This window comes from Neomonachus schauinslandi, chromosome 9, assembly GCF_002201575.2.
Source record: "Neomonachus schauinslandi chromosome 9, ASM220157v2, whole genome shotgun sequence".
NCBI lineage: Eukaryota > Metazoa > Chordata > Mammalia > Carnivora > Phocidae > Neomonachus > Neomonachus schauinslandi.
Genome location: NC_058411.1, coordinates 60,806,005 through 60,830,701, shown reverse-complemented (window position 1 = coordinate 60,830,701; position 24,697 = coordinate 60,806,005). Strand labels below are relative to the sequence as shown.

General features: G+C 36.5%; 1 protein-coding gene across 7 annotated transcripts in view; it reads left to right on the top strand.

The window, feature by feature from the left end:
- Positions 1-24,697, top strand: part of SRP54 (signal recognition particle 54) — a 42,986-nt gene that overhangs the window by 6,791 nt on the left and 11,498 nt on the right. For 5 of the 7 annotated variants that reach the window (XM_021695666.1, XM_044918352.1, XM_021695670.2 and 2 more), the window contains 10 exons: positions 4,150-4,260; positions 8,394-8,485; positions 9,424-9,508; positions 12,988-13,092; positions 14,590-14,656; positions 14,737-14,794; positions 18,945-19,095; positions 20,444-20,592; positions 20,943-21,043; positions 21,557-21,643. In XM_021695666.1, the coding sequence (XP_021551341.1) occupies positions 4,183-4,260; positions 8,394-8,485; positions 9,424-9,508; positions 12,988-13,092; positions 14,590-14,656; positions 14,737-14,794; positions 18,945-19,095; positions 20,444-20,592; positions 20,943-21,043; positions 21,557-21,643 (973 nt within the window). In that variant the 5' untranslated portion in view covers positions 4,150-4,182. Of the gene's footprint in view, positions 1-2,275; positions 2,292-4,149; positions 4,261-8,393; positions 8,486-9,423; positions 9,509-12,987; positions 13,093-14,589; positions 14,657-14,736; positions 14,795-18,944; positions 19,096-20,443; positions 20,593-20,942; positions 21,044-21,556; positions 21,644-24,697 lie in introns of those variants that run through there. The other 2 variants (XM_021695667.2, XM_021695669.2) reach the window with 2 other exon arrangements.

Genomic DNA, 24,697 nt, shown 5'->3' with positions numbered 1-24,697 from the left:
TATCTTTGGGGTAAATACCTAGTAGTGCAATTGCTGGGTCATAGGGTAGCTCTATTTTCAACTTTCTGAGGAACCTCCATACTGTTTTCCAGAGTGTCTGTATATTAGTGGTCTTAAAAGAGATCTTTATAAGGCCTTTCATGACTTTGGTTCCCTAGTCTTGCTTTATTCCTAAAGTCTTTAATACATTCATTCATAACGTTCATTTTTAATAAGGGTTCAATATATAACTCTGAGGGTACATAAAGCAGTGAGTTCATAGGAGAGAGCAAAAGAGGCAAAAGTCCCTGCCTGCATGCAGCTTACATTTCAGTTGGGGTATATTATAGACCACAAATAGTATAAGTAAATCATGTTATTTGGTAATGGGACAATGAGAAAAAATAAAGGAAAGGGGAATTGTGATTTTAAACAAGTGATTAGGGAAGGCCTTATTGAGAAACTGCATCTAGACATCAATCTGAAGGAGATGAGGCAGGGAGCTGTCTTCCCCTTGTCAGCCAGGGGGAGATCATGCCAGCCAGTACAAAGGCCCTGAGGTAGAAATATGCAGCATCAACAGTAAGGAGGTCAATGTGATTAAAATGGAGTGTGTGTATTTGAGAGTGCCTTACAGTCCATTTTGTATTTTGAGGACTTTACTTCTGCCTGAAATAGGAAGTCATTGAGGTTTTTTTTTTTTTTAAATATTTTATTTATTCATTTGAGACACAGAGATACAGAGGGAGAGAGAGAGAAGGCATGAGCAGGGAGAGAGGCAGAGGGAAAGGGAGAACCAGGCTCCCCGCCGAGCCAGGAGCCGGATGCGGGGCTTGATCCCAGGACTCTGGGATCGTGATCTGAGCCGAAGGCAGACGCTTAACCATCTGAGCCACCCAGGCGCCCCGTTATTGAGGTTTTGAGGAGAATTCTAATACCAGAGTTTTCAGGAACACATCCTTGGAAATTGCACAGATAATACTGTATAAATAAAAGGTATTATTAGATATCATTATTCCTCTACTGAAATGTAAGTTTTTATAATCAAGTAAATAATTTTAAAATGTGCTGCCAATAAGTACTTATATGAGGAAAAATGTATTAGAAAACTTCACAGAAGTTTTTTTAGTTTAAAAGATCAGTCTACAGGGCGCCTGGGTGGCTCAGATGGTTAAGTGTCTGCCTTCGGCTCAGGTCATGATCCCAGGGTCCTGGGATCGAGCCCCGCATTGGGCTCCCTGCTCAGCGGGGAGCCTGCTTCTCCCTCTCCCTTTGCCTCTTCCCCTGCTCATGCTCTCTCTCTCTGTATCTCTGTCTCAAATGAATAAATAAAATCTTAAAAAAAAAAAAGATCAGTCTACATGGGAAGATAAGTTTATTTTTAAGAGTTAACTAATACAGCTTTTTAAAATGGAGGATGAGGGCCGCCTGGGTGGCTCAGTCGGTTAAGTGGCTGCCTTCGGCTCAGGTCATGATCCCAGGGTACTGGGATCGAGTCCCGCATCGGTCTCCCTGCTCTGCGGGGAGCCTGCTTCTCCCTCTCCTGCTTCTCTGCCTACTTGTGTTCTCTCTCTATCTCTCTGTCAAATAAATAAATAAAATCTTTTAAAAAAGTAAAAAAATAAAATGGAGGATGATGTGTTTATGACATCATCTTTAAAAAAGTAAATTGTGGTGTCATAATTAGGATTATATCACTCTCGGTAACACAGTGGTAAAGGAGATGAACTGAAACATCTGACTCTTATTTTTTACCTCAGGAATATTTACTTAAGCAATAATAATTTAGTATAATGAGTATGGGATAAGAAACAAAAAGTGCTTGATCTTGTCTATGAAGTAGTTGGTCTTTCAGGTAAAGTAACCATGTAACTGTAAACAATTTACGGTAAGCACATTTTTTTCAATTCCATCAAGTGTTGGTAGTAATTTTTTAGGTTCTAAATTACCTAGTTTTACCTGAGTGGAAGGGTAGTGTTTAATTTAGAGCTCAACCTGGAACATCTCTTTGCCAGTGATAGGTTCTTGAGTGCATTTCCTTTCCTGCTTCTTTTGACTCCCCTCATCTCCTTGTTCTCTATGTTGAATGAGTCAGCAATTTTGTCCTTCTGTTTCTCTCTTTTTTTTTTTAAAGATTTTATTTATTTATTTGACAGAGAGAGACACAGCGAGAGAGGGAAAACAAGCAAGGGGAGTGGGAGAGAGAGAAGCAGGCTTCCCGCAGAGCAGGGAGCCCAATGTGGGGCTCGATCCCAGGACCCTGGGATCATGAACTGAGCGGAAGACAGACGCTTAACGACTGAGCCACCCAGGTGCCCCTGTTTCTCTTATTTTTAATCTCCTTATACTCTCTTTATAGGAATCTAGTCTAGATTATCTTGGTTGATAGATTAGATTAACTTGGAAGAGTTAACTAAAATCATTGAACACTGAGCTTTTCTGCCGATTTTGCTTCTACCAGACAATTGATACTTAACTTGGTTTCAGAGCTCTTTACAACCTGTATTTCCTTTTAATTAGATAACCCGTTGTTCTGACTAGAATATTTTATTTACTGTCTCCCAAAGAATACAGACTTAATAATCTCTAAGTCCACACATAATGCATATGTAATGTATAGTATGTCCCAAGCTTTTCTATGTCTCCATTTTTGCTCTTGCCTATCATCTTCCAGTTCCTTTTTGTCTTCTTCTCTGCCTATCCACGTTCTACTTATATTTCAGGATCAAATTCATATTCAAGCTTCTCTGTAAAGCTTGTTCTATCTACTTGAGCCTGTTTTTTCTTCCTTTGAATTTTTAAGGAAATAATTATTGACAGTTGATCATAAAGTTTTATTGCTAGCTTTGAACTAGTTCTTTACTGGTATTAGTCAAGGGTCTCCACAGAAACAGAACAATAGGATGTGTGTGTGTATATACATGTACACATATACAAAAAGAACTTTATTATAAGGAATTGGCTCATGTGATCATGGAGGCTGACGAGTCCCAAGATCCTCTAGCTTGGCAAGTTGGAGACCCAGGAGAGCTGAGCGAGTGGTGTAGTTCCATTTCAAAGGCTGGCAGGCTTGAGACCCAGGAAGAGCTGATGTTTCATTTGAGCCTGAAGGTAGGAAAAAGCCGATGTCCCAGTTTGAAGAAAGTCAGGCAAAAGGAATTCTCCTAATATTTATTTTGCTGCACATTCATGTGTCTTGTCTTGCCAGTTAGTAGATAATCAGCTTGAGGCCAGGGACTACCTGTCCTATTTGCTTGCATACCACCCATGAGTCCTTGCATGGTATAAGGACTTAGGTGTAGTGGGTGCATCTGCATACTTTATAAAACCATAACATTTTAGAGCTGGAAAGGGCCTTTGAGGTTATCTTGTTATAGAGTTGGGGAATCAAGAAGAGCTTTAAAACAGGAAAGTTAGGGGCGCCTGGGTGGCTCAGTCGGTTAAGCGGCTGCCTTCGGCTCAGGTCATGATCCCAGGATCCTGGGATTGAGCCCCGCATCGGACTCCTTGCTCAGCAGAGAGCCTGCTTCTCCCTTTCCCTCTGCCTGCCGCTCTGCCTACTTGTGCTATCTCTCTGTCAAATAAATAAAAAATTTAAAAAAATTAAAAAAATAAAATAAAATAGGAAAGTTAGTAATATACCCCTTTCCTTGGGTGTTAGAAGAATAAGACGAGCTAATGTAATGTGTGTGAAAAGTGAGGTGTCTTATTAATTAAACCTTTTTTTTCCTTTGGCTTAGAGCATGAATCAAGGTAGTTTACAGAGTCCTTTAATGTGGTAAATTGGACAATAGTTCTGGGTGGAGATTTCACATTTTTCCTTCTCTTATTCACATGTATGTCCAAAATGTCCATATTCACATGTATGTCCAGAGTTGAGATTATATCATCATTTCCTCAAAGCATATTATCTGATATGTTAAATTTGCTGATTTGTATGGACTATTCCAATTAGGTATTCAAACATAAGGCATCATAATCAAGGGGGGTAGCTTTAGCTTTTGGGCATACCTATATTGAGGCTGCAGGTTGAGGCTATGGAAATTGAAGTTATAGAATCTAAACATTAAAGTACTTTAATTTGAACTAAATACTCTTCTTTAGAAGTCTTCAGTTATGGGAACTGGTATTATTTTTCACATGTTTTTATTTAATGTTTTTCCTTCTTAGATTTTCTTGTAATCACATCTTAAAGCCTTCAAGATGGTACTAGCAGACCTTGGAAGAAAAATAACATCAGCATTACGCTCATTGAGCAATGCCACCATTATCAATGAAGAGGTATGTATAATGTGTGAAATATATATGATTGCACATCATTACTAACATCAGGGAGATGAATTATTAGTAATCTCTATGTTTATATTTGTTTTGATGTAGATTTAATAACTGTAGATAAAAATTTAAAACTGGATACACTAGATGGTGTTTTTTATTGAGTTGACCATCTTACTATTTAACTTTCTATAAAGAATTATAAAAAGGAAACAAAAAACCCCCAAATCTTAACTAACATGTAAAAATGACATTTTTTTGTTTTGAAAATGGCTTAGATCTGGAGAGATAAGCCCAAAACTTCAGTGTCCTGCTTCTTTCTTCTTGGGTAGGCATATGCGCATCTCACCTTTCTCTCCACTTTTATTTAGCATTCTCATAAAAGGCTAGTATTTTCATATTGTCTACTTTGATTTTCTCTGAAATCCTCACTCAGTTTTTGTTTATTTTAGATTTTGTAAGCTGACTCCTTATATGGTATCTGAAATACTCTTTCTCTTGGCTTTCTTGTTTTTTTTTTTTTTTTAAAGATTTTATTTATTTATTAGAGAGAGAATGAGAGAGAGCAAGCACATGAGAGGGGGGAGGGTCAGAGGGAGAAACAGACTCCCTGCCGAGCAGGGAGCCCGATGCAGGACTCGATCCTGGGACTCCAGGATCATGACCTGAGCCGAAGGCAGTCGCTTAACCAACTGAGCCACCCAGGCGCCCCGGCTTTCTTGTTTTAAGTTTAAAATATTTCTTTCTCAGGCAACCCTCTCAGGTCCCCTCCCTCCTTGGGAGCTTTGTACTATCACTTTGCTATCACTCAATAAACCTTTGCTGCCCACCAAAAAAAAAAAAAAAAAATGTCATTTCCCCCCCCATACCTGGTATCTTAATGATTTATCAATTGAAGAAGATAAGAAACCACAAGTATACTTTATATTTTGTGGTACCAATGGGAGAGTACTGAATTTGGTTTAGAAGACCTTGTTTAGCAACCTACTTAGTAGCTTGTGATAGAAATTTGGGCAAGTCAACTTCAGATTCCTTAATGTATAAAATGAGAAGACAGTATTTCCCTTACAAGATGGTTTTAAGGATCAGAAGAAGAAGAAGGTAGCGGGAGGGGAAGAATGAAGCGGGGGAAATCGGAGGGGTAGACGAACCATGAGAGAGGATGGACTCTGAAAAACAAACTGAGGGTTCTAGAGGGGAGGGGGCTGGGAGGATGGGTTAGCATGGTGGTGGGTATTGAGGAGGGCACATTCTGCATGGTGCACTGGGTGTTATGCACAAACAATGAATCATGGAACACTTCATCTAAAACTAATGATGTAATGTATGGGGATTAACATAAGAATAAAAAATAAATAAAAGATGGTTTTAAGGATCAAATGAAATAATAGATAAAAAGTACTTTCTAGGGGCACCTGGGTGGCTCAGTCAGTTAAGCATTGGACTCTTGATTTCAGCTCATGTCATGATGTTGGGTTTGTGAGATCGAGCCCCAAGTTAGGGTCTATGCTGGGATTGGGGCCTGCTTGGGATTCTCTCTCCCTCTGCCCCTCCCCACTCCTCTCTCTCCCTCTCTCTCTAAGGAAAAAAAAAAAAGTGCTTTCTAACTTGGAGGTTTGAAAAGAAAAATTTTTTTTGAACTTAAAAAAAATTTATCCAGTATAGTTAATATAAGTGTTATATTAGTTTCGGGTTTACAATACAGTGATTCACCAGTTCTGTACATTACTCAGTGCTCACTGAAAAAAAAATCTAATGCAGAATTTGCTACCAATACTTTAATAAGCTAATGGATTTAAATAATTTTGGGACCATCTTTGAGGTTAGCTAGTGCAGCCTCTCAGTTAACAGCAACAGAAAGTCAGTTCCACATGTTTATTTATCCAAAAAGCCAGGATTAGTATCTTTTTTCTGATTCCTCATCCAGGGCTTTTTCTAATAATTATTATTAAATGATAAATCATAACTTAAACTATTGTGTAGTCTTTAGAATTCAGAATAAATAAAACAATAGCCGTTCAAACAGTTTTCCCCTTTGTGTAACCCTTATGCTGTTTATGTTTATAGTAGAGAAAAAAGAAGCCAGGGAGAAGAGCTTGGTGGGAAGTAGGGTAACAGCTGTTGCTTGAATTGGCAACTTCTCTGCTCTTAGTACTGTGCTGCTAGGGAATTAACAAGAAGAAATCCCTCTAATGAAAGATCAGTTCCATTTTTATCAGACTCCTTTAATGAGAGAGAGATCTGATAAGACTCTGTAGGATGTATGAAGTGAGTTGAAGATGGGAATTATTCAAGAAATATTCCAGGGCCTATTTTTTTTTTTTTTAAGATTTTATTTTTGGGGTGCCTGGGTGGCTTGGTCGGTTAAGGGTCTGTCTTTGGCTCAGGTCATGATCCCAGTGTCCTGGGATTGAGCCCCATGTCGTTGGGCTCCCTACTCAGTGGGAAGCTTGCTTCTCCCTCCTCTGCCCCTCCCCCTGCTTGTGCTCTCTCTCTCTCTCTCTCTCTCTCAACTAAATAAATAAAAATCTTAAAAAAAAAAAAAGATTTTATTTTTGAATAATCTCTACGCCCAGTGTGGGGCTCGAACTCATAACCCCGAGATCAGGAGTCATATGCTATAACTGACTGAGCCAGCCAGGTGCCCCAGGGCCTGCATTTTTGCAGACTTTTTGCTGGCACCAGGGATATAGCAGTGACAAAACAGACTAAAATCCCTGCCCTCATGGAGCTTACAGTTTAGTGTGTAAACACTTACTTACCTGAGCAACAAAAGCCTCATCTTTTTTTAAGACTTTATAGTTTATGACCTTTTAACCACAGTACCTTGTAACTCAGCAAATATGTGATGATAGTGAGTTATTAATGGAGGATAGTTTTCTTTTCAACTTTGTTCCTCTGCTGTGAGTGGAAATAGTAAGACTGCTAGGTCAGACCAGGTCATTTTCTTTTGTTGCATTTTCTTCCTGGTAGTCCAATTAAGCAGATATTGTGAATATAAAGTGTGTATCAGCAACAGAAGGTGTTCAATGGCAACATCGATTGTGTAGTAACTTTCTTTGGCTTGCATATTGTCTTTACTATTGTTACTGTAATATAGGAATAAAATTGTGATAATTACTACTTGGTTGAATAAAACTAAATAGAATATCTTTTTTTTTTTAAATTATTACAGCATTTTACTTGCCAGTAATTAACATTAATTACACTTACATAGAATTTTTTTTTCCATGTGCCAAATGATTTACTTTTTATTTTCTTATTGAGGTATAATTGACATATATATAACATTATATTAGTTTCAGGTATACAACATAATGATTTGATATTTGTATATATTGTAAATGATCACAGTAAGTCTAGTTAACATCCATCACCATGCATAGTTACAGAAATTTTTTTCTTCTGATGAGAACTTTTAAGATTTACTCTCAGAAACTTCAAAAATATAAAATAGAGTATTATTAACTATAGTTACCACATATACATTACATCCCCATGACTTATTTTTGTAACTGGAAGCTTGTACCTTTTGACCATCTTTCTTTCTTTTTTTTTTAAATTAACATATAATGTATTATTTGTTTCAGGGGTAAAGGTCTGTGATTCATCAGTCTTACACAACACCCAGTGCTCACCACAACACATACCCTCCCCAATGTCCATCACCCAGCCACCCCATCCCTCCCACCCCCCACCACTCCAGGCAACCCTCAGTTTGTTTCCTGAGATTAAGAGTCTCTTATGGTTTGTCTCCCTCTCTGGTTTCGTCGTGTTTCATTTTTTCCTCTTCCCTCATGATCCTCTGCTTTGTCTCTTAAATTCTGCGTATCAGTGAGATCATATAATTGCCTTTCTCTGATTGACTTCTTTCGCTTAGCATAATACCCTCTAGTTCCATCCACATCGTTGCAAATGGCAAGATTTCAACTAAATGGAATATCTTATTTTGACAAAATGATTACACATCTGCTAAGATTACCTCTCTGAGGCTAATTGAAAACTTTTTTTTTTCTCTAACAGTGTAGTATTGTTTTTATTAAGCTATGATAGTATATGATGACTGATCAGCCATTGTTTTTATACGATTGAAATGACACACTGGGAATGTTCAATTTTTATGTATTATTTATTTGCAGGTACTAAATGCTATGCTAAAAGAAGTATGTACAGCATTATTGGAAGCAGATGTTAATATTAAACTAGTGAAGCAACTAAGAGAAAATGTTAAGTAAGTTAAATTAATCAGGTAAAAACCAGGCAAACTAAATTGAGTTTACTGAGATGAAGAGCTAACTAGAAAAGTCTGCTATATCATGAAACGTTTCTCCTATACAGCATTTGGAAAGAATAGAACTCGTATGTTGCAAGATTGCATTGATAGTGTGTTTCCATAATGATGTTTCAAAGAATAAACTACATGTGGCTTTCATTTAATTATGGATTTCTTTCCATTTTACTACTCCTTTATTTGGATAGATTCAATCATGCACAGTATAGTATTTTAATATAAAAGCCTTTTAACAGTTCTTCATAGAAAAGTGGTGCCATTTTATCCTCTTCAGGCTTAAGATGACATTAATCAGCCTCCTTCATTATTGGAGAATTGTATTCGTTCTTGTTCTCCTTTTGGTTTTTCTGTCCGGATCTGAATGAAGGAGTAATGTGTGTTGTCTCAGTTATTGTGTTCTTTGGGAGAGGCACCGACTGGGGCAGGGCACATAGAATACAGGCCCCTCAATTAACTGTTTGAATCCTAGCCCTTGTCATATTCAGGCCATTTCTCCTTTTCATATTGTTAGACTGGGTAGTAAATGTAGAACTACTGGCATTTAAACATTTAGAACTAGAGAAAGCAATCTTATTTTCTGCTGTATGTAAAAATGTATAAAATATATATGCTGTAAAAATAAATAAAATTAATACTTTGCAGTGATATGAGTTCAAAAGAAAGCCTTGAAAAACTAACCCCAGTCTGGTATCTAATATTTCATGGTAAATTCTTTATGATATAGACTTAGGAATCTATAGTAATTATATACATGCGAATCAGAAGACTATTAATGTGAATGATTGAGTATTTTTACATTTTTTTGGAGCAGAAACTTTTTTTCAGAGTGTCTTAACTGACTTTTCTCTCTCCTACCCACAAAAACCATCATCTTGAAGGTCTGCTATTGATCTTGAAGAGATGGCATCTGGTCTTAACAAAAGAAAAATGATTCAGCACGCTGTATTTAAAGAACTTGTGAAGGTAAAAGTATATCAGGACTGTGCTATGGTTCTCCGTAGAGTCCAGTGGGTAAAAATACATTAGCACTGCAAACAGGAATACTATTTCAGAATACTTTTTAACGTTTTTATAGAATATTCATCTCTATTAAAAATATTAATTGAAGGATTATTAACTTTTCTAAAGGGGCCTATTTTTATTACAGACTTTTCTGAATACAAAGTTCTGAGTATAGATATGAAAGGCTAGTACTGTTCCTGCAAAAATTCCCAAAGCCAGGTTACGAAAAGTAAAACTTCACTACAGATTAATTGATGGAAGGATAAACTCTCTTGAGTTTATCCTCTTTAATATCAGGTTTTGCCTATTGAAGGTCCTACTTTTGTACGGAAAGTCACTCTTGAGAAGTGTTCTTTCCTGAACTGTTCATTGTGTCCAGAATTCCCTTTGAAGAGACCAGATATCCTGACTCTTGCCTAGATTTTATTTTGCAAGTAGTAAATATAGCCTATTGCCTTGTATCACCTTAGAACTGATATTACTGCTGTGGTCATGAAGATTATGGTGAAAATCTTAGAGCTTTAAAAAATATGTATGGGTCCAATGGTAGGGGGGGAAAAGGAAGGAACTAAAAAAAATTTTTGTAGAGGAACAGATGTCTGCTAGTGGTCTTCTAGTATTTTTCCATTTATTGTGTGACTAGTTTCATTTACTCCTTTGGTTTCAGCAGAGCTGGATTGGTACTTTGAAAAAGTCTCGTATCTCAGATGGTTATATCATTCCATGTAGTCTTGTAGACTAATTAATAAAAAAAAGAAATTCAGACCTAAAAGAGGTCAGAGAATTTTCCAGTCATACTTCTCAGTTTGCAGTTGAGAAAAATGAGACAGCTAGTTAGTGGCAGACACAGGTCTGATCTCCAAACTCCTGTAGGACTCCTCACGTTATTTCCAGTTTGCTCTTCATCTGTCCCCTAAGGTCAGTGCAGGGTGAGTGAAAATTTCTGTTTTTAGGGTTTGGCATCTGTATTCAATTCTGGTGCATTAACTGCTTTGTTAAGAAGTATTTATTGAGTACCAACTTTATTCTAGGCAATATGTCAGATGCTGCTGATAGAGATAATTTAGACTGGTCCCTATACTCAGAAGCTTATTGTCTAGAGCAGTGATGTACAAAGCAATAATAATACTAAGACATTATTTGCCTTTTTTTGCCTTTTTTATTGTTTGATATTTACAGCAGTAGTGCAAAAGCAGTGGTGGGTAAAATTCCCTAGCATGAGTCAAGGCAGTAGTACCAAACTATACTAGTAGTCATTGTACTCTTTACTAGTACACACTTGCGGGGGGGCGGGGTGGGAAGCCTGTTTTACTTCAGAATGCCCTTGATGGAGCAGTAGAAGTTATTAGTTGTATTAAATCTTAACCCCTGAGTATACACATCTTTGTACGATTTTGTGGGATGAAATGGGAAGTATACAGAAAGCTCTTTTGCTGCATACTGAAATTTGATGGTTGTCTTGAGGAAGGTACATGTGTGATTATTTGTTTGCAAGCTGAGCTAGCTGCTTTCATAAAACACCATTTTTATGTCAACAAACAACAGACAGATAATCTGTGGTAATTCAGACTTGAGTAAGATTTTCAAGTAAAGTGAGCCTGTCACTTTAAGGCAAATAAGTAACAATATTGTGGCCAGTGATAAAATTGAGCTTTCCAGTGAAAACTAAAAACTTGTATCTCCACCATGAGTTTGACAGGATCCCAATACATTTCTGATGAGATCAGTAATGATATAATAATTTTTTTTGATGTTGTGTAGTGAAATGTGTCAGTGACTAATATATGATGTTATGAAATCATGCACCAGCATAAGATGCATTCAAAGTGCAAGATAGAATAACAGATTTTAATGTAATGGAGTATGAAGTTTATATGGTTTCAGATTCTACATTGCAACTCACCTTAAAAACTACTATAATTATAAAGGAGTCCTGACACTGAAAAGTACTGCTGTTCTAGAGCGCAGGAGGAATAGAAATTAGATATATAAAATAATTAGTCACTAAAACACATATGTTCCAAATTTAGGTTCATAGAGAGCTGAGTGCTTCTGCTGTGAGATATGGAGACCGGAGGTGAATATAGGGTAGTGTGAGTGTCTGAAAAGATCTAGGAGGAGGGAGAGTGGATTTACGTTTAAGATAGATTGTTCCTATTTCAGAAGTTTCCTTAAGGCTAGGCCTGTGCCTGGAAAAGAGATAACAAAATGTGTTCTCTTTTCCTCCCTTTGTTACCACATGGCTTTCCTTGAAATTCAGGTATAATATGGACTATGTGATCTTTATGGTATTGTCTCACATGGGCTTTGCAAACTTTCTCTTAAGGACTAGATAGTTTAGGCCTGTGGGCCATATGATTTCTGTCAGAGCTACCCCGCTCTGCTGTTGTAGCACAAAACAGTAAATGAATGGGTTTGGTGATGTTCCATAAAAACTTTATTCACACATAGTTTGCCGGTCTCCGATCTAGGGCATTAACTGCAATTATGGCTTTATTATCATGTGGAGGTACATGCTTCCAGCTCTAAACAACAGACTTGCAAAGGAATTGTTTTTTAAAATGAACTTTAAAAAGGCCTCATGCTTATCAGTTTGGGGGCTATCCATATGTGAACCTTAATTTCCCACTGACTCGTGAAATTGGTGATTATTTTTTACTAGCCCTCTAAATATAATAACTTCATAGAACAGTAGGTCTTTGGCATTGGAGGATTTGACATCTGACTGACCTGGAAAATCTTTCACATATAATTTGTAATTTTGCTCATACATATGCATTTATTAAACTCAGCATGAAGATAAGTGTCGTCCCAATATGGCAGCTACTAGCCCCATGTAGTTATTGAGCAGTTGTAATTTGGTTAGTCCACATTGAGATGTGCTATAAGTTTGAAAAAGATGCCAAATTTGAAGACCTCATATGAGAAAAGGGAATATAAAATATCTCATTAATTTTTAAATATAGGTTACATGTTGAAATGATAGCATTTTAATATACTGGGTTAAATAAAGTATTAAAGTTAATATCACTTATTTTCACTTTCTTTAATGTCACTACTAGCAATTTAAAAGTTCATATGCGGCCGCACATATATTTTTATATTTCTGCAGTGCTGATGTAGATTGCTCCTTTGGCTCAAACTTGGTCTCGCTGTTCACACTCCTGCTTATTCTAAAAAAGTCTTGAGCGCCTTTCTCTGAATTGGTTTGGGAGTATAGGCTTGCTTATGACTTTGCAATGCATTATTTTATATTCTTAAATTTCACTATGTGTGTACTAAGGGAAATAGTAAATGTGTATTAGAATGGTAGGATTATTGTTGCCTTTTATACTAAAATGTCTTTAAATTATTTTTACAATTTAGAAGTTGTGGAGAGAGGGGTTTTGGGTGTAAGCATATGTACCTGATTTTATTTTTATTTTATTTTTGGTACCTAGCTTGTAGACCCTGGAGTTAAAGCATGGACACCCACTAAAGGAAAACAGAATGTGATCATGTTTGTTGGATTGCAAGGGAGTGGTAAAACAACAACATGTTCAAAGGTAAATTATACATGGGGCACCTGCGTGGCTCAGTTGGTTAAGCGACTGCCTTCGGCTCAGGTCATGATCCTTTAGTCCCAAGAACGAGTCCCGCATAGGGCTCCTTGCTCAGTGGGGAGTCTGTTTCTCCCTCTGACCCTTCCCCCTCTCATGCTCTCTCAAATAAATAAAAAAATAAAAAAGGTAAATTATACTTAGTCTTAAAAAAAAAAGCCCTGGAGAAGATACGTTTGTATAAATCAAGTTTTATGTTAAAGCCAGGCTAGTATTGTTGCTTTACAATTTTGTGTTACTCAATATATCTATTACGTTTTTGTAATAGCTTTTTGTACGATAAGAAAGAATCCCAGAGTCTCCCTTGTGGTTGCTCTTTGTAAGAATGGTAGACTTTTATATAACTATGCTATTTCTTTTACCAAAGAGACTGTCCTATCCTTTAAGGAAGTGAGGATATGATTTTTGGAGAAGAGAACATGGAAAGTTTACCTTATCTCCGAGGATTCAGGCTCCCTTTTAACAGTGTCCCACCCAACATAATCTAGATCTTCATTTTACATATCCTTCTACTAATTTTTAATTCATTGCTTTCTCCAGAATTGGGTGCCTCAAGTTTGTTACCAGATTTTGTATCACAAAGCCTCAATTATGTTATAATCTAGAAAAAAAAGAGAAAAGGATTATTTCTTAGAGGGCTATGTTACTGTTTTTACTTAACATTAATAGTAGTAACATTTTTCACTATGGTCATGTTTTGCTTGATCATTTTATATCCTTTGAATGTTACTGGATGGCAGTTAGAATTTAAACTCTTTAGCAAATTTGCTGTATTCAAAATGTAATAAGAGGGGCACCTGGGTGGCTCAATCGGTTGAGTGCCCGACTCTGGATTTCCGCTCAGGGCATGATCTCAGGGTGATGAGATTGAGCCCCGTGTCAGGCTCTGCCTGTGTGTGACACCATAGACACACAATGGAATATTATTCAGCCATAAAAAGAATGAAATCTTGCCATTTGCTCCGACATGGATGGAATATTATGCTAAGTGAAATAAGTCAGAGGAAGACAAACACCCATATGATTTCACTCATATGTGGAATTTAAGAAACAAAATGAGCAAAGTTGCGGGGGGAGAGAGACACAAACCAAGAAACAGACTCTTAATTATAGAGAACAAACTCTGATGGTTACCAGAGGGGAGGTGGGTGGGGGAGGGGTTAAATAGGTGTTAGGGATTAAGGCGGGCACTTGCTGTGATGAGCACCAGGTGACATATGGAAGTGTTGAATCACTATATTGTACCCCTGGAACTAGCGTAATACTATTTGTTAACTAACTGGAATTCACACAAAAACTTAAAACAATGTAATAATACTACTTTCAGGAGAATATGAGCAGTTTTACTTGAATCTTTAAATAACAAGGGTAAACAGAAAAAAAATTATGTGTATAATAATTTGTAGTTATTGATACTGTATTTTTTAAATGTTCTTTTCCCAGTTAGCATATTATTACCAGAGGAAAGGTTGGAAGACCTGTTTGATATGTGCAGACACATTCAGAGCAGGTAATGTGTTGAAATTTGAAAACCGTTCTCTGTAATTTTTATTTTCAAGTTTGAGGACTCATTAACTCTTTATCTTACAGGAGCTTTTGACCAACTAAAACAGAATGCTACCAAAGCAAGAATTCCATTCTATGGAAGGTAGGTTTCTGGTTTTTATTTTGATAACTCCCTCATGTGTCTCATCTTGTCTGAGTTTTTATTTTATGCTACCTGGTCACGTTTTAATATTTACTTAGAAGTTTAAATCTTCCTGGAACAAAGTGGGGGGTATAATTAATAAATGGTTATCTTTTATTATTATAACATGACTCTTCTGATCCAGCCTGATAGATCAGAGTAGACATTGTTTAGTTTATAATCTGCCTGTACTTATCATCCTGCCTTGTATGCTTTCTCACTTACTTCCCTATTCCTATTGTTTCTTTTAAGACCTATCTGAAGCATTCCTTGATTAAACACACTGGTGAATTCCATACTGTCTGTTTCTTTAATACATAATTTTAAAAAGTTTGTGTTTGATCATCCTAAAATAGTGTATAATTTATAATTATCTCAGATAGAGATTCTCATCATTGTGGTCTTTCATTTGATATAGTAGTTCAATTAGGAGTTTATACATGTTAGAATGATTAATGAAAAGAATCAAGTCTAGATTGAATTTAGGACTTTTTCAGGGGATAGCATTTTTCTTAACATTGTTAATATAATTGGTTTCTTAGAAAGGAAGTTAAAAGAAGCAAAAATTTGAGGTAATTTAATGAATGATATCATTTTGTTAGTCATTGCCTTCTACTTTTTGGCTGGCCAGAAATGCTAATGAACTTTGGCTTACCCTATATTCTTCATTTAAAATTTTTTTCTTTTAGTTTTTTTATGATTTCTAATAGGTAGATTAAAGAATAATGTTAGGGGGGCGCCTGGGTGGCTCAGTTGCTTGGGCGACTGCCTTCGGCTCAGGTCATGATCCTGGAGTCCCGGGATCGAGTCCCACATGGGGCTCCCTGCTCGGCAGGGAGTCTGCTTCTCCCTCTGACCCTCTTCCCTCTCGTGCTCTCTGTCTCTCATTCTCTCTTTCTCAGATAAATAAATAAAATCTTTAAAAAAAAAAAAGAATAATGTTAGGAATTTTATTTTTAGGATAAGAACTGTTTCTAATATAGATTTAAAAATCAAGGGATAAGAAAATATCAAGTGATAATAAACAGTTGTATCCCTAGGGTTCAAAATTTGTAAATAATTTAGCTGATAATTAACTATTGGCCAAAGCCAGAGCATTTTAAAACCGTATTCTCAATACCATTTATTAAATAATTTCTCCTTGCTCATGTAAATTTAAGAAACATATACATGTATGGAGTAAAGTATTAGTGATCATTGTTTCCTCTGGGAGGACTGAAGGGAGTGGGACTGAGGAAGAATTTGAACTGTACCTCTGCTTTAAATTTACATATTAGCATCTATTTTAGGGGGTGGTATATACAGGACCATTTGTTATATTATCATTTGTTCTTTTTTTTTTTTTTAATCTGTATTGCTTAAAATTTTTAAAGAAGTGAAAGCACTAAACGGTTTCACTTCCCAGTTTTTAGCACGTCCACCTGTGCTTTTTTTCAGTGTCAGTACAAACGAAAACACAGATATAGATAGATAATTTTCAATTGAAATGGAGTCTACAGTGCTTTGTACTTTGCTGTGATAATGGTTATATGTAAATTTGTCAGAACTCATCAAAATGAACACTTAAAATAGTGCATCTTACTGTGTATCAGTAGACCACTATAGAGTTGATTACAAATGGGATCTTTTTTTTTTTTTTTTAAAGATTTTATTTATTTATTTGGGAGAGACAATGAGAGAGAGAGAGCATGAGAGGGGGGAGGGTCAGAGGGAGAAGCAGACTCCCTGCTGAGCAGGGAGTCCGATGCGGGACTCGATCCCGAGACTCCAGGATCATGACCTGAGCCGAAGGCAGCCGCTTAACCAACTGAGCCACCCAGGTGCCCTACAAATGGGATCTTATGACAAGATTGTGGTTACTCTTGGGAGGGAGTGTGGTGCTGGTTATGTTGTTTCTTGATCTGGGTGTGTTTGCTTTGTGAAAATCCACTGAGTTTACAATTTGTGCAACTTTTCTATATAAATGTATTGTACTTCAGTAACACATTTATAAAAAAATGGGATCTTAATAATTCTGGAACAGACCATATACTGTTTAAGGTAATTCTTTTTTATGACATCATTGCAATTCCATTGTATACTTGTATATGATCATATTTCTTTGTACATTTATAAATTTTAATTGTTTTTTAGCATATTTAAAAATATCTGGTAATGGTAATCTCTTTTTTACCAACATTCTCTTGCCTATTCTCACTTGCTTATTTTCCTAGATTAAATTTTAAAATTCCTTATTAAGTTCCAAAATCTCCTTAAATTTTGGTTAGAACTACATTGAAACCAATTAACTTAGTGGAGAACTGACACCTTTACTATATTTGTATTGTTCAGTTTGAGAACTTTTATGTCATTTTTGCTTTAAAATTTATGTCCTTAAATATAGTAATTTTCTTCATTTAAATCTCACACATTTTCTTATTAAATGCCTTCCTATCTGATTATTATTGTTTTTTTTTTTTTTAAGATTTTATTTATTTATTTGACAGAGAGAGACAGCGAGAGCAGGAACACAAGCAGGGGGAGTGGGAGAGGGAGAAGCAGGCTTCCTGCCGAGCAGGGAGCCTGATGTGGGACTCGATCCCAGGACCCTGGGATCATGACCTGAGCTGAAGGCAGACGCTCAACGACTGAGCCACCCAGGCGCCCCTGATTATTATTGTTAATTTAGGGGGAAAACTTTTTTTTTAACATATGTCTTTTCATTTGACAGCATTGATCTATATAAAAAGTTGCCACTTCTGGGACACCTAGGTGGCTCAGTCGTTAAGGTGGCTCAGTCGTTAAGCCTGCCTTTGGCTCAGGTCATGATCCCAGGGTGCTGGGATCGAGCCCCGCTTTGGGCTCCTTGCTCTGCAGGAAGCCTGCTTCTCCCTCTCCCACTCCCCCTGCTTGTGTTCCCTCTCTCGCTGTGTCTCTCTCTGTCAAATAAATAAATAAAATCTTAAAAAAAAAAAAAAGTTGCCACTTCTGACAACAGTACAGATTAAAATACGATCTCATTTCTTGATTTTCAAGTTAAAAGATTTTTGAGGATTGTGAAAATGTGGTTAAATTAGGAATGAAATTAAACTTTTATGGAAGACATTTTCCTTTTAGAAACCAAAAGCTTACCCATTAAATGTAATAACACTCATATTGTAGGAGTCCCAGAAGAAGAGAGAGAAAAGGGGGCAGAAAATTTATTTGAGGGCGCCTGGGTGGCTCAGTTGGTTAAGCGACTGCCTTCGGCTCAGGTCATGATCCTGGAGTCCCGGGATCGAGTCCCGCATCGGGCTCCCTGATCGGCGGGGAGTCTGCTTCTCCCTCTGACCCTCCCCCCCTCTCATGTGCTCTCTCTCTCTCTCTTTCTCTCTGTCTCAAATAAATAAATAAAATCTTTAAAAAAAAAAAAAAGAAAGAAAATTTATTTGAGGAAATAATAGCTGAAAACTTTCCTAATCTGGGGAAGGAAACAGACATCCAAATCCTGGAGTCCCAGGGAACTCCCATCAAAATCAACAAAAAAGAAACCAAAAGCCTAAATTATCAGATCATTTGATCCAAATTCAAGCTGTAGGAGTATGTCATAACAACTTCAAAGAAACAACATTATGAACTCTTTATATTGACCATATTTTTAATACTAAGAAATTGGAAATACTTCAAATGATCAACAGTAGGGCATTTCTTTAATAAATGATAGTATAACCATATGATGGAATGTTATACAGCCTAAAAGTCATGTTTTACAAGAATATTTAATGGTTTTATAAAATGCTTGCAAAAGGGTATTAAACAGGAAAGCATGTGTGAAACATTCACTTAGTAAAGAAAATATAAAAAGTATTTGAGGGAAATACAATTCATTCAAGATAAGACATGCAGCAGAATCACATAGAATTTTGTAATTGGAAAACTGGATATTGCTTTATGCTGCTCTGGAAGTGGTTTGCTATCTTTATTTTTAATTTATATCGTTTTGTTTGCTGTTTTTAATATTAGATTTTTTCTTCTAAATTGAAATTGTGATCATTATGACTTTTTCTGAATAAAGGTACACTAACAATTGCAAATTAGTATTTGAAAGTTTTGTTCTGCAGTTGTTATTAAATCATTTGTCCTTGTTAAATAGCTATACAGAAATGGATCCTGTTATCATTGCCTCTGAAGGAGTGGAGAAGTTCAAAAATGAAAATTTTGAAATTATTATTGTTGATACAAGTGGCCGCCATAAACAGGAAGACTCTTTGTTTGAAGAAATGCTTCAAGTTGCTAATGCTATAGTAAGTAACTTTCAATTTAACAACATTGTAAGGATTTTGGTTAATTTAATTACAATGCCTGATTGAGTTTAAGATCCATATAAATTATTTTTTGTCTGTATGGTAGATTCCAAGTAATTTATTTCTATTTTCAGTCTGTATATCTGTATGGTAAGGACTTAATCTTCTCTACACTAGATATGAAATTTTCATGAGTTAAGTATCAAAAAAATTTTCCTTTCTCAATCATCTTATTGTATATATAAGAAAAAAAAAGAAAAATTTAGAATTAACTTTTAATATCTATTGATTTCTTTAAAAAAATGCTTTATTCAGCCTCTATTACTAGGACAGTCTCTTATTTTTTTTTAAGGCTTTATTTATTTATTTATTTGAGAGAGAGAGGAAATGAGAGAGAGAGAGAGAGAAGGAGCAGGGGGAGGGGCAGAAGGAGAGGGAGAAGCAGACTCCCAGCTGAGCAGGGAGCCTGACTCAGGCCCAGTCCCAGGACTCTGGGATAACGACCTGAGCTGAAGGCAGACGCTTAACCGACTGAGCCACCCAGGCGCCCCTCTATTGAATTTTCTTTCTGTAAATTATTTAAATTAAATTGGGACATTTACTTTAGACGAATTTTGAAGGATTTTCAAAATGAAGCATTTAAAAATATTAATGATCATTTGGTCTCTTTAAAATTCTGATGGAAATAATTTAGAGAAAAGAAGCACTTTCTAGATAATCTGTAGAATGTATTTTGCCCATGAGCCCATGTTTTGCCATTGAGGAGTTGGCAGTAATTCTTTAGCTAATGGTTAATGCTAGTAAGTTTCTTTTTCGCCATGACATTATTTTGACCTGGTTGAGCAGAACTAAGGGAAATAACCTGAACTGTTTTACTCATTTTGGTTTTAGTGCACACTCTTCAACTTTTTTCCTCTTACTTTTAGTATTCCCTTTGCCTGGAATGTGATTCCTCCAGACCTTTGGATAACTTTTTTCCTCTTTATTCAGGCCTCATCTCAAAATGTTATCTCTGGAAAGACCTCATGTGGCCGCCCTACCTAAAGAAGTCTCCCACACCTCAAAACTGATATTCTCTATCCCATTTTAATTGTACATCTGAAATGTTTACTTGCCCATTTATTATCTGTCTCTTCTGACTAGAATATAAGTCTCACAGGGACAAGGATTTTCTTGTTTATCTCTTTGTCTCAGGACCTAAAGGATGCCTAATACATAGTACTCCCTCAATAAATATTTATTGATTTTATGAATAATTACTTATAATAAATATTTTTCTATAGCTTCTAATGAGAAAATTTGCTTAGGGGCAGTAAAAATATGTTTCTTTCTTACTTAAATTTTCCAGCAACCCGATAACATTGTTTATGTGATGGATGCCTCCATTGGGCAGGCTTGTGAAGCCCAGGCAAAGGCTTTTAAAGATAAAGTAGATGTAGCCTCCGTCATAGTGACAAAACTTGATGGCCACGCAAAAGGAGGTGGTGCGCTCAGTGCGTAAGTGTCATTGATGCTATTGTCCTATGTCTTGGGCTTATATGGTGTGTGTGTGTGTCTGTGTGTCTGTCTGTGTCTGTGTATTTATGGCTTTCTTATTGATCATTGAAAATATATTCCAATATATACTCCAGTTTAAAAAAATAAAGATAGATTCCAGTATTGGACCTAATATGGTCTATAAAAGAAGTTTAAATAGAAACAGAATTTTGGAGTCTTTCTGATAATAGTTCTGTTCTAACAAATGAAAAGAAACTTGGAACTGTGTACCTTTGTCTAATTACTTTGAAATCTGCTTTGAAATTTGTTTGCCTTTTTGAGATTATTTCGTGTTACCTTTTTCTTTGCAGAGTTGCTGCCACAAAAAGTCCAATTATTTTCATTGGTACAGGGGAACACATAGATGACTTTGAACCTTTCAAAACACAGCCTTTCATCAGCAAGCTTCTTGGTATGTGCAGTGGTGGGGATATAGAAAAATCTCCAAGAAAATAGCATGGATATTTAAAACACATTAGGACTTTAATCTCGCCCTCTCATGGACTAGTTCAGGAAAATCATTACCTTTTATGATTTATCTTCCTCACCTGTAAAAAGTAAGGATGATGGTTTTTCTGCTTCTTGTGGTTAGAGTTGGTGGAATGAGCTATTAGATGGAAAGCTCTTCGGAAAGGTTTTAGAGCACAATACAAAAATATGTAGTTGTGGTAATAGCAGGGGGAATGGCAGTAAAACTTTTTGTACCAGGTAATAGAGTTAGAGAGCATGGAATTGGGAATAAAACCCTGGGCTGGAGTCCCTGCTTTGTCACTTAACATCTCGAGTTTCGGTTTTCTCACCTGAAAAGTATAGTAGGAATATCTTACCTGCGATCCCACAGGAGTATTATCTCTGTGCATGTATTTTGTATAATGTAAAGCAGCATATACTATTGTTAATTTTTCTTTTTTTTGGGGTCTTGTAGGCATGGGCGACATTGAAGGACTGATAGATAAAGTCAATGAGTTGAAGTTGGATGACAATGAAGCACTTATAGAGAAGTTGAAACATGGTATATGAGAAGCAAAAGCATTTGCTTTCAGATGTCTTCCCATGATTTCTTTTTGATAAAGCTACTGTTAATTTGTTTGAAATGATAAATCTATTATTAAAGTTCAATTCGTCAAATGTTTATTTCCTACATGATTTATGCGCAGATCATTTTAAATCTCAGATATGTGAACAATTGTAGAATTGAGTGTTTTTGTTTTCTTCCTTGTAATCAAATTGCCTTAAGGTTAAAATTGAGGTTTTCATTGGGTTTCTTGAAGTAGAACAGGTTAAATGTAAGTTGGAACACTCTAATCTGTTTACTTATAAATTATGTGTGTGTGTATATATTATATACATAGACATTTAGAAGAATGAGATTAAGCACACATTTTTTTATACCACATTAAAAAGACCACTCCTGTAGAGATATATGTTGTGAATAAGAGCTCAGGTTCTTAAATCTATCATATCTGAATTTACATCTGATCTATTTTTAGCTGTGTAACTTTTTCGAATTACTTAGCCTTAATTTCCTTATCTGTAAAAAATAGGTAATACTAAATCTCTTCTTCGTAGAGTTGTGAAGATTAAATCAGTTGATGTGTATAAAATCAGAAGCTTTCAACATATATTATTATTGACCATTTCCGGTTTTCTCCAAATGACCTTACTGTCAGTTTCCATGGTCGCATACTATCCTGCCTCTTTGCTTTTTCTCACTTATCTTGTCAGTTACCAATGCCTTTATCCCTCTCTTAAATGTTGATGTTCTTCAGGGATCACTGCTAGGCCCTCTTTTCTCTGGAGCTTCAGACTGATAGGCTTACTAGACCATTCTTGGGTGGCCCATCAACACTTCAAATTCAGCATATCCGTATCTTCCCATCCTAATGTCTCACCTTATTGTTACCATCAGTGAATGCTAATTCGTCTTATTGCCAGAGGCAGAAACTTGGGTGTCGTCATGGACTCTCTTATTTCTTCCTCGCTCTGCCCTTTCCTTTTCCTATCAGTCAGCTTGTCCTAGCAATTCTCCCTCCTAAATATCTTCATTCCATTCCCTTTTCTTCAGCTCCTGCAATTATGCAAGTTTCTCTCTTGCCTAGATTGTTTATTCTAATTTTAACAATCTTCCTGTTTCTTGGACTCTTCCCCTTGGATCTATTTTTTATACTGTAGCCAAATGATCTTTGAAAAATGCAAGTCTGATCCAATTACTGCCTTAAAATCTTTCAGTGCTTCCCATTGCCCTTACAATGTTTTTAAAAGACTCTACCACTGGGGTGCCTGGCTGGCTCAGTCGGAGGAGCATTCGACTCCTGATCTCAGAGTTGTGAGTTAAGGCCCATGTTGGGTGTAGAGATTAAAGTCTTAAAGAAAAAAAATGACTACCACCTGGCCCATATCTTCCATATCAGTTTTGATGCTGTTCTTAACGTTCCATGTGCCAGTCATGCTGAATTTCACTCAGCTTCTCAAATGTACATTGCTGTCTGTCACCTCTGTGCCTTTACCCGTTAGACAGGTGTCCTCTCTTCTTCCTACTTCCACCCTCCTCTCCCCAGCCATACTGGCTAACTCCTACTCATACTTCAGTCTCTCCTTCTTTAGGGACATTTTACCTGATCCCTGGACTGAGTTCGAACTCTCTGCTTTATGTTTCCATTGCACCCTGTAATTTTTGTATGATTCATCACAGTTATTAGATATCTGTCTTCCCTGCTGAAGGTGTAGGTAAGTTTCATAGCTGTGTTCCTCACCTTTTACGTTTACAGTACCTAGCACAATTTGTGGCACTTAGTAGATCTTTCATAAATATTTGTTGAATGAATGATTCTATCCCTCATTGTGGGTTCTTTTCCCCACCTTCATCTATACTGAACAGCCCTACCACTGCTTCCACCACCACATTAAACTGTATCCCTAGTAGGTCTACTTTTTGACTCTTAGGTCTCTCCTTATGTCTGCATTTTGCTTCTGCTCTTAGCATTCTACTCATTTCTGAGGTCACCAAGGGCAAAAGTAGTAACCTTTCTTCTTTTCTTTGGACATGTTATCTTTCTTTTGTTTTCAAACTCTTCACTTGGGTTCCATGACAGTGGATTTCTTATACTATCATGGCTTCAATGGTCACTTCTGTATAATGGCCAAATATGTATTTCAGCCTTAACTTTTTCTACCACTGTTTAATTTTGCATTTCTAGCTACCTGCTCTAACATTTCCTTTAAAATATTGTACTGCCACTTAAGGGGCACCTGGGTGGCTCAGTCGTTAAGCATCTGCCTTTGGCTCAGGTCGTGATCCCAGAGTCCTGGGATCGAGCCCTGCATCGTGCTCCCTGCTCTGTGGGAAGCCTGCTTCTCCTTCTCCTACTCCCCCTGCTTGTGTTCGCTCTCTTGCTATCTCTCTCTGTCAAAATAAATAAATAAAATCTTTAAAAAATAAAAAAAATAAAATATTGTACTGCCACTAAAATTCAGAATGGCTAAACCCAAATACCTTTTCCAGTTATATCTTTAGGACATAAATAGAAAATACTCTGGGTTATTGTTGTTGTTGTTAACTGTGGTTAATTTACATATAACGAGATGCTTGATAATTCCATCAATTTTGACAAATGCACAATAACCCATATCCATCAGGAAACAACGTTCCCATTAACTAGAAAGTTTGCTCCTTCTCCTTCCCAGTAAGTACATCATATTGTAGAAATCCTAGAGTTATGTCCTCCCCCCTACCTACTTTCTTTGATTCAGCATAAATTTTTGACATTCGTCCATCTAGTTGCATGTACCTGTAGCTTGTTCTTTTATTGCTGAGTAGTATTTCATCCATAGTCTATTGTTTTCATGTCCGTGGACAGCCAAGTTGTTTAGGAAATGCCAAATAATCTTCTAAAGTGTTTTTGCCATTTTTCATTCTCACCAGCAATGTATGAGAGTTCTGCTTGCTCCACGTCTTCTTTAACTTTTGGTGTTGTCAGGCTTTTTAGTCATCCTAGTGGGTAGAGTTTGTCTGCCTTGTTTTCAAGTTTTTTGTATATTTGTTTTTGTCCATCTTCTCTGAGAGAAT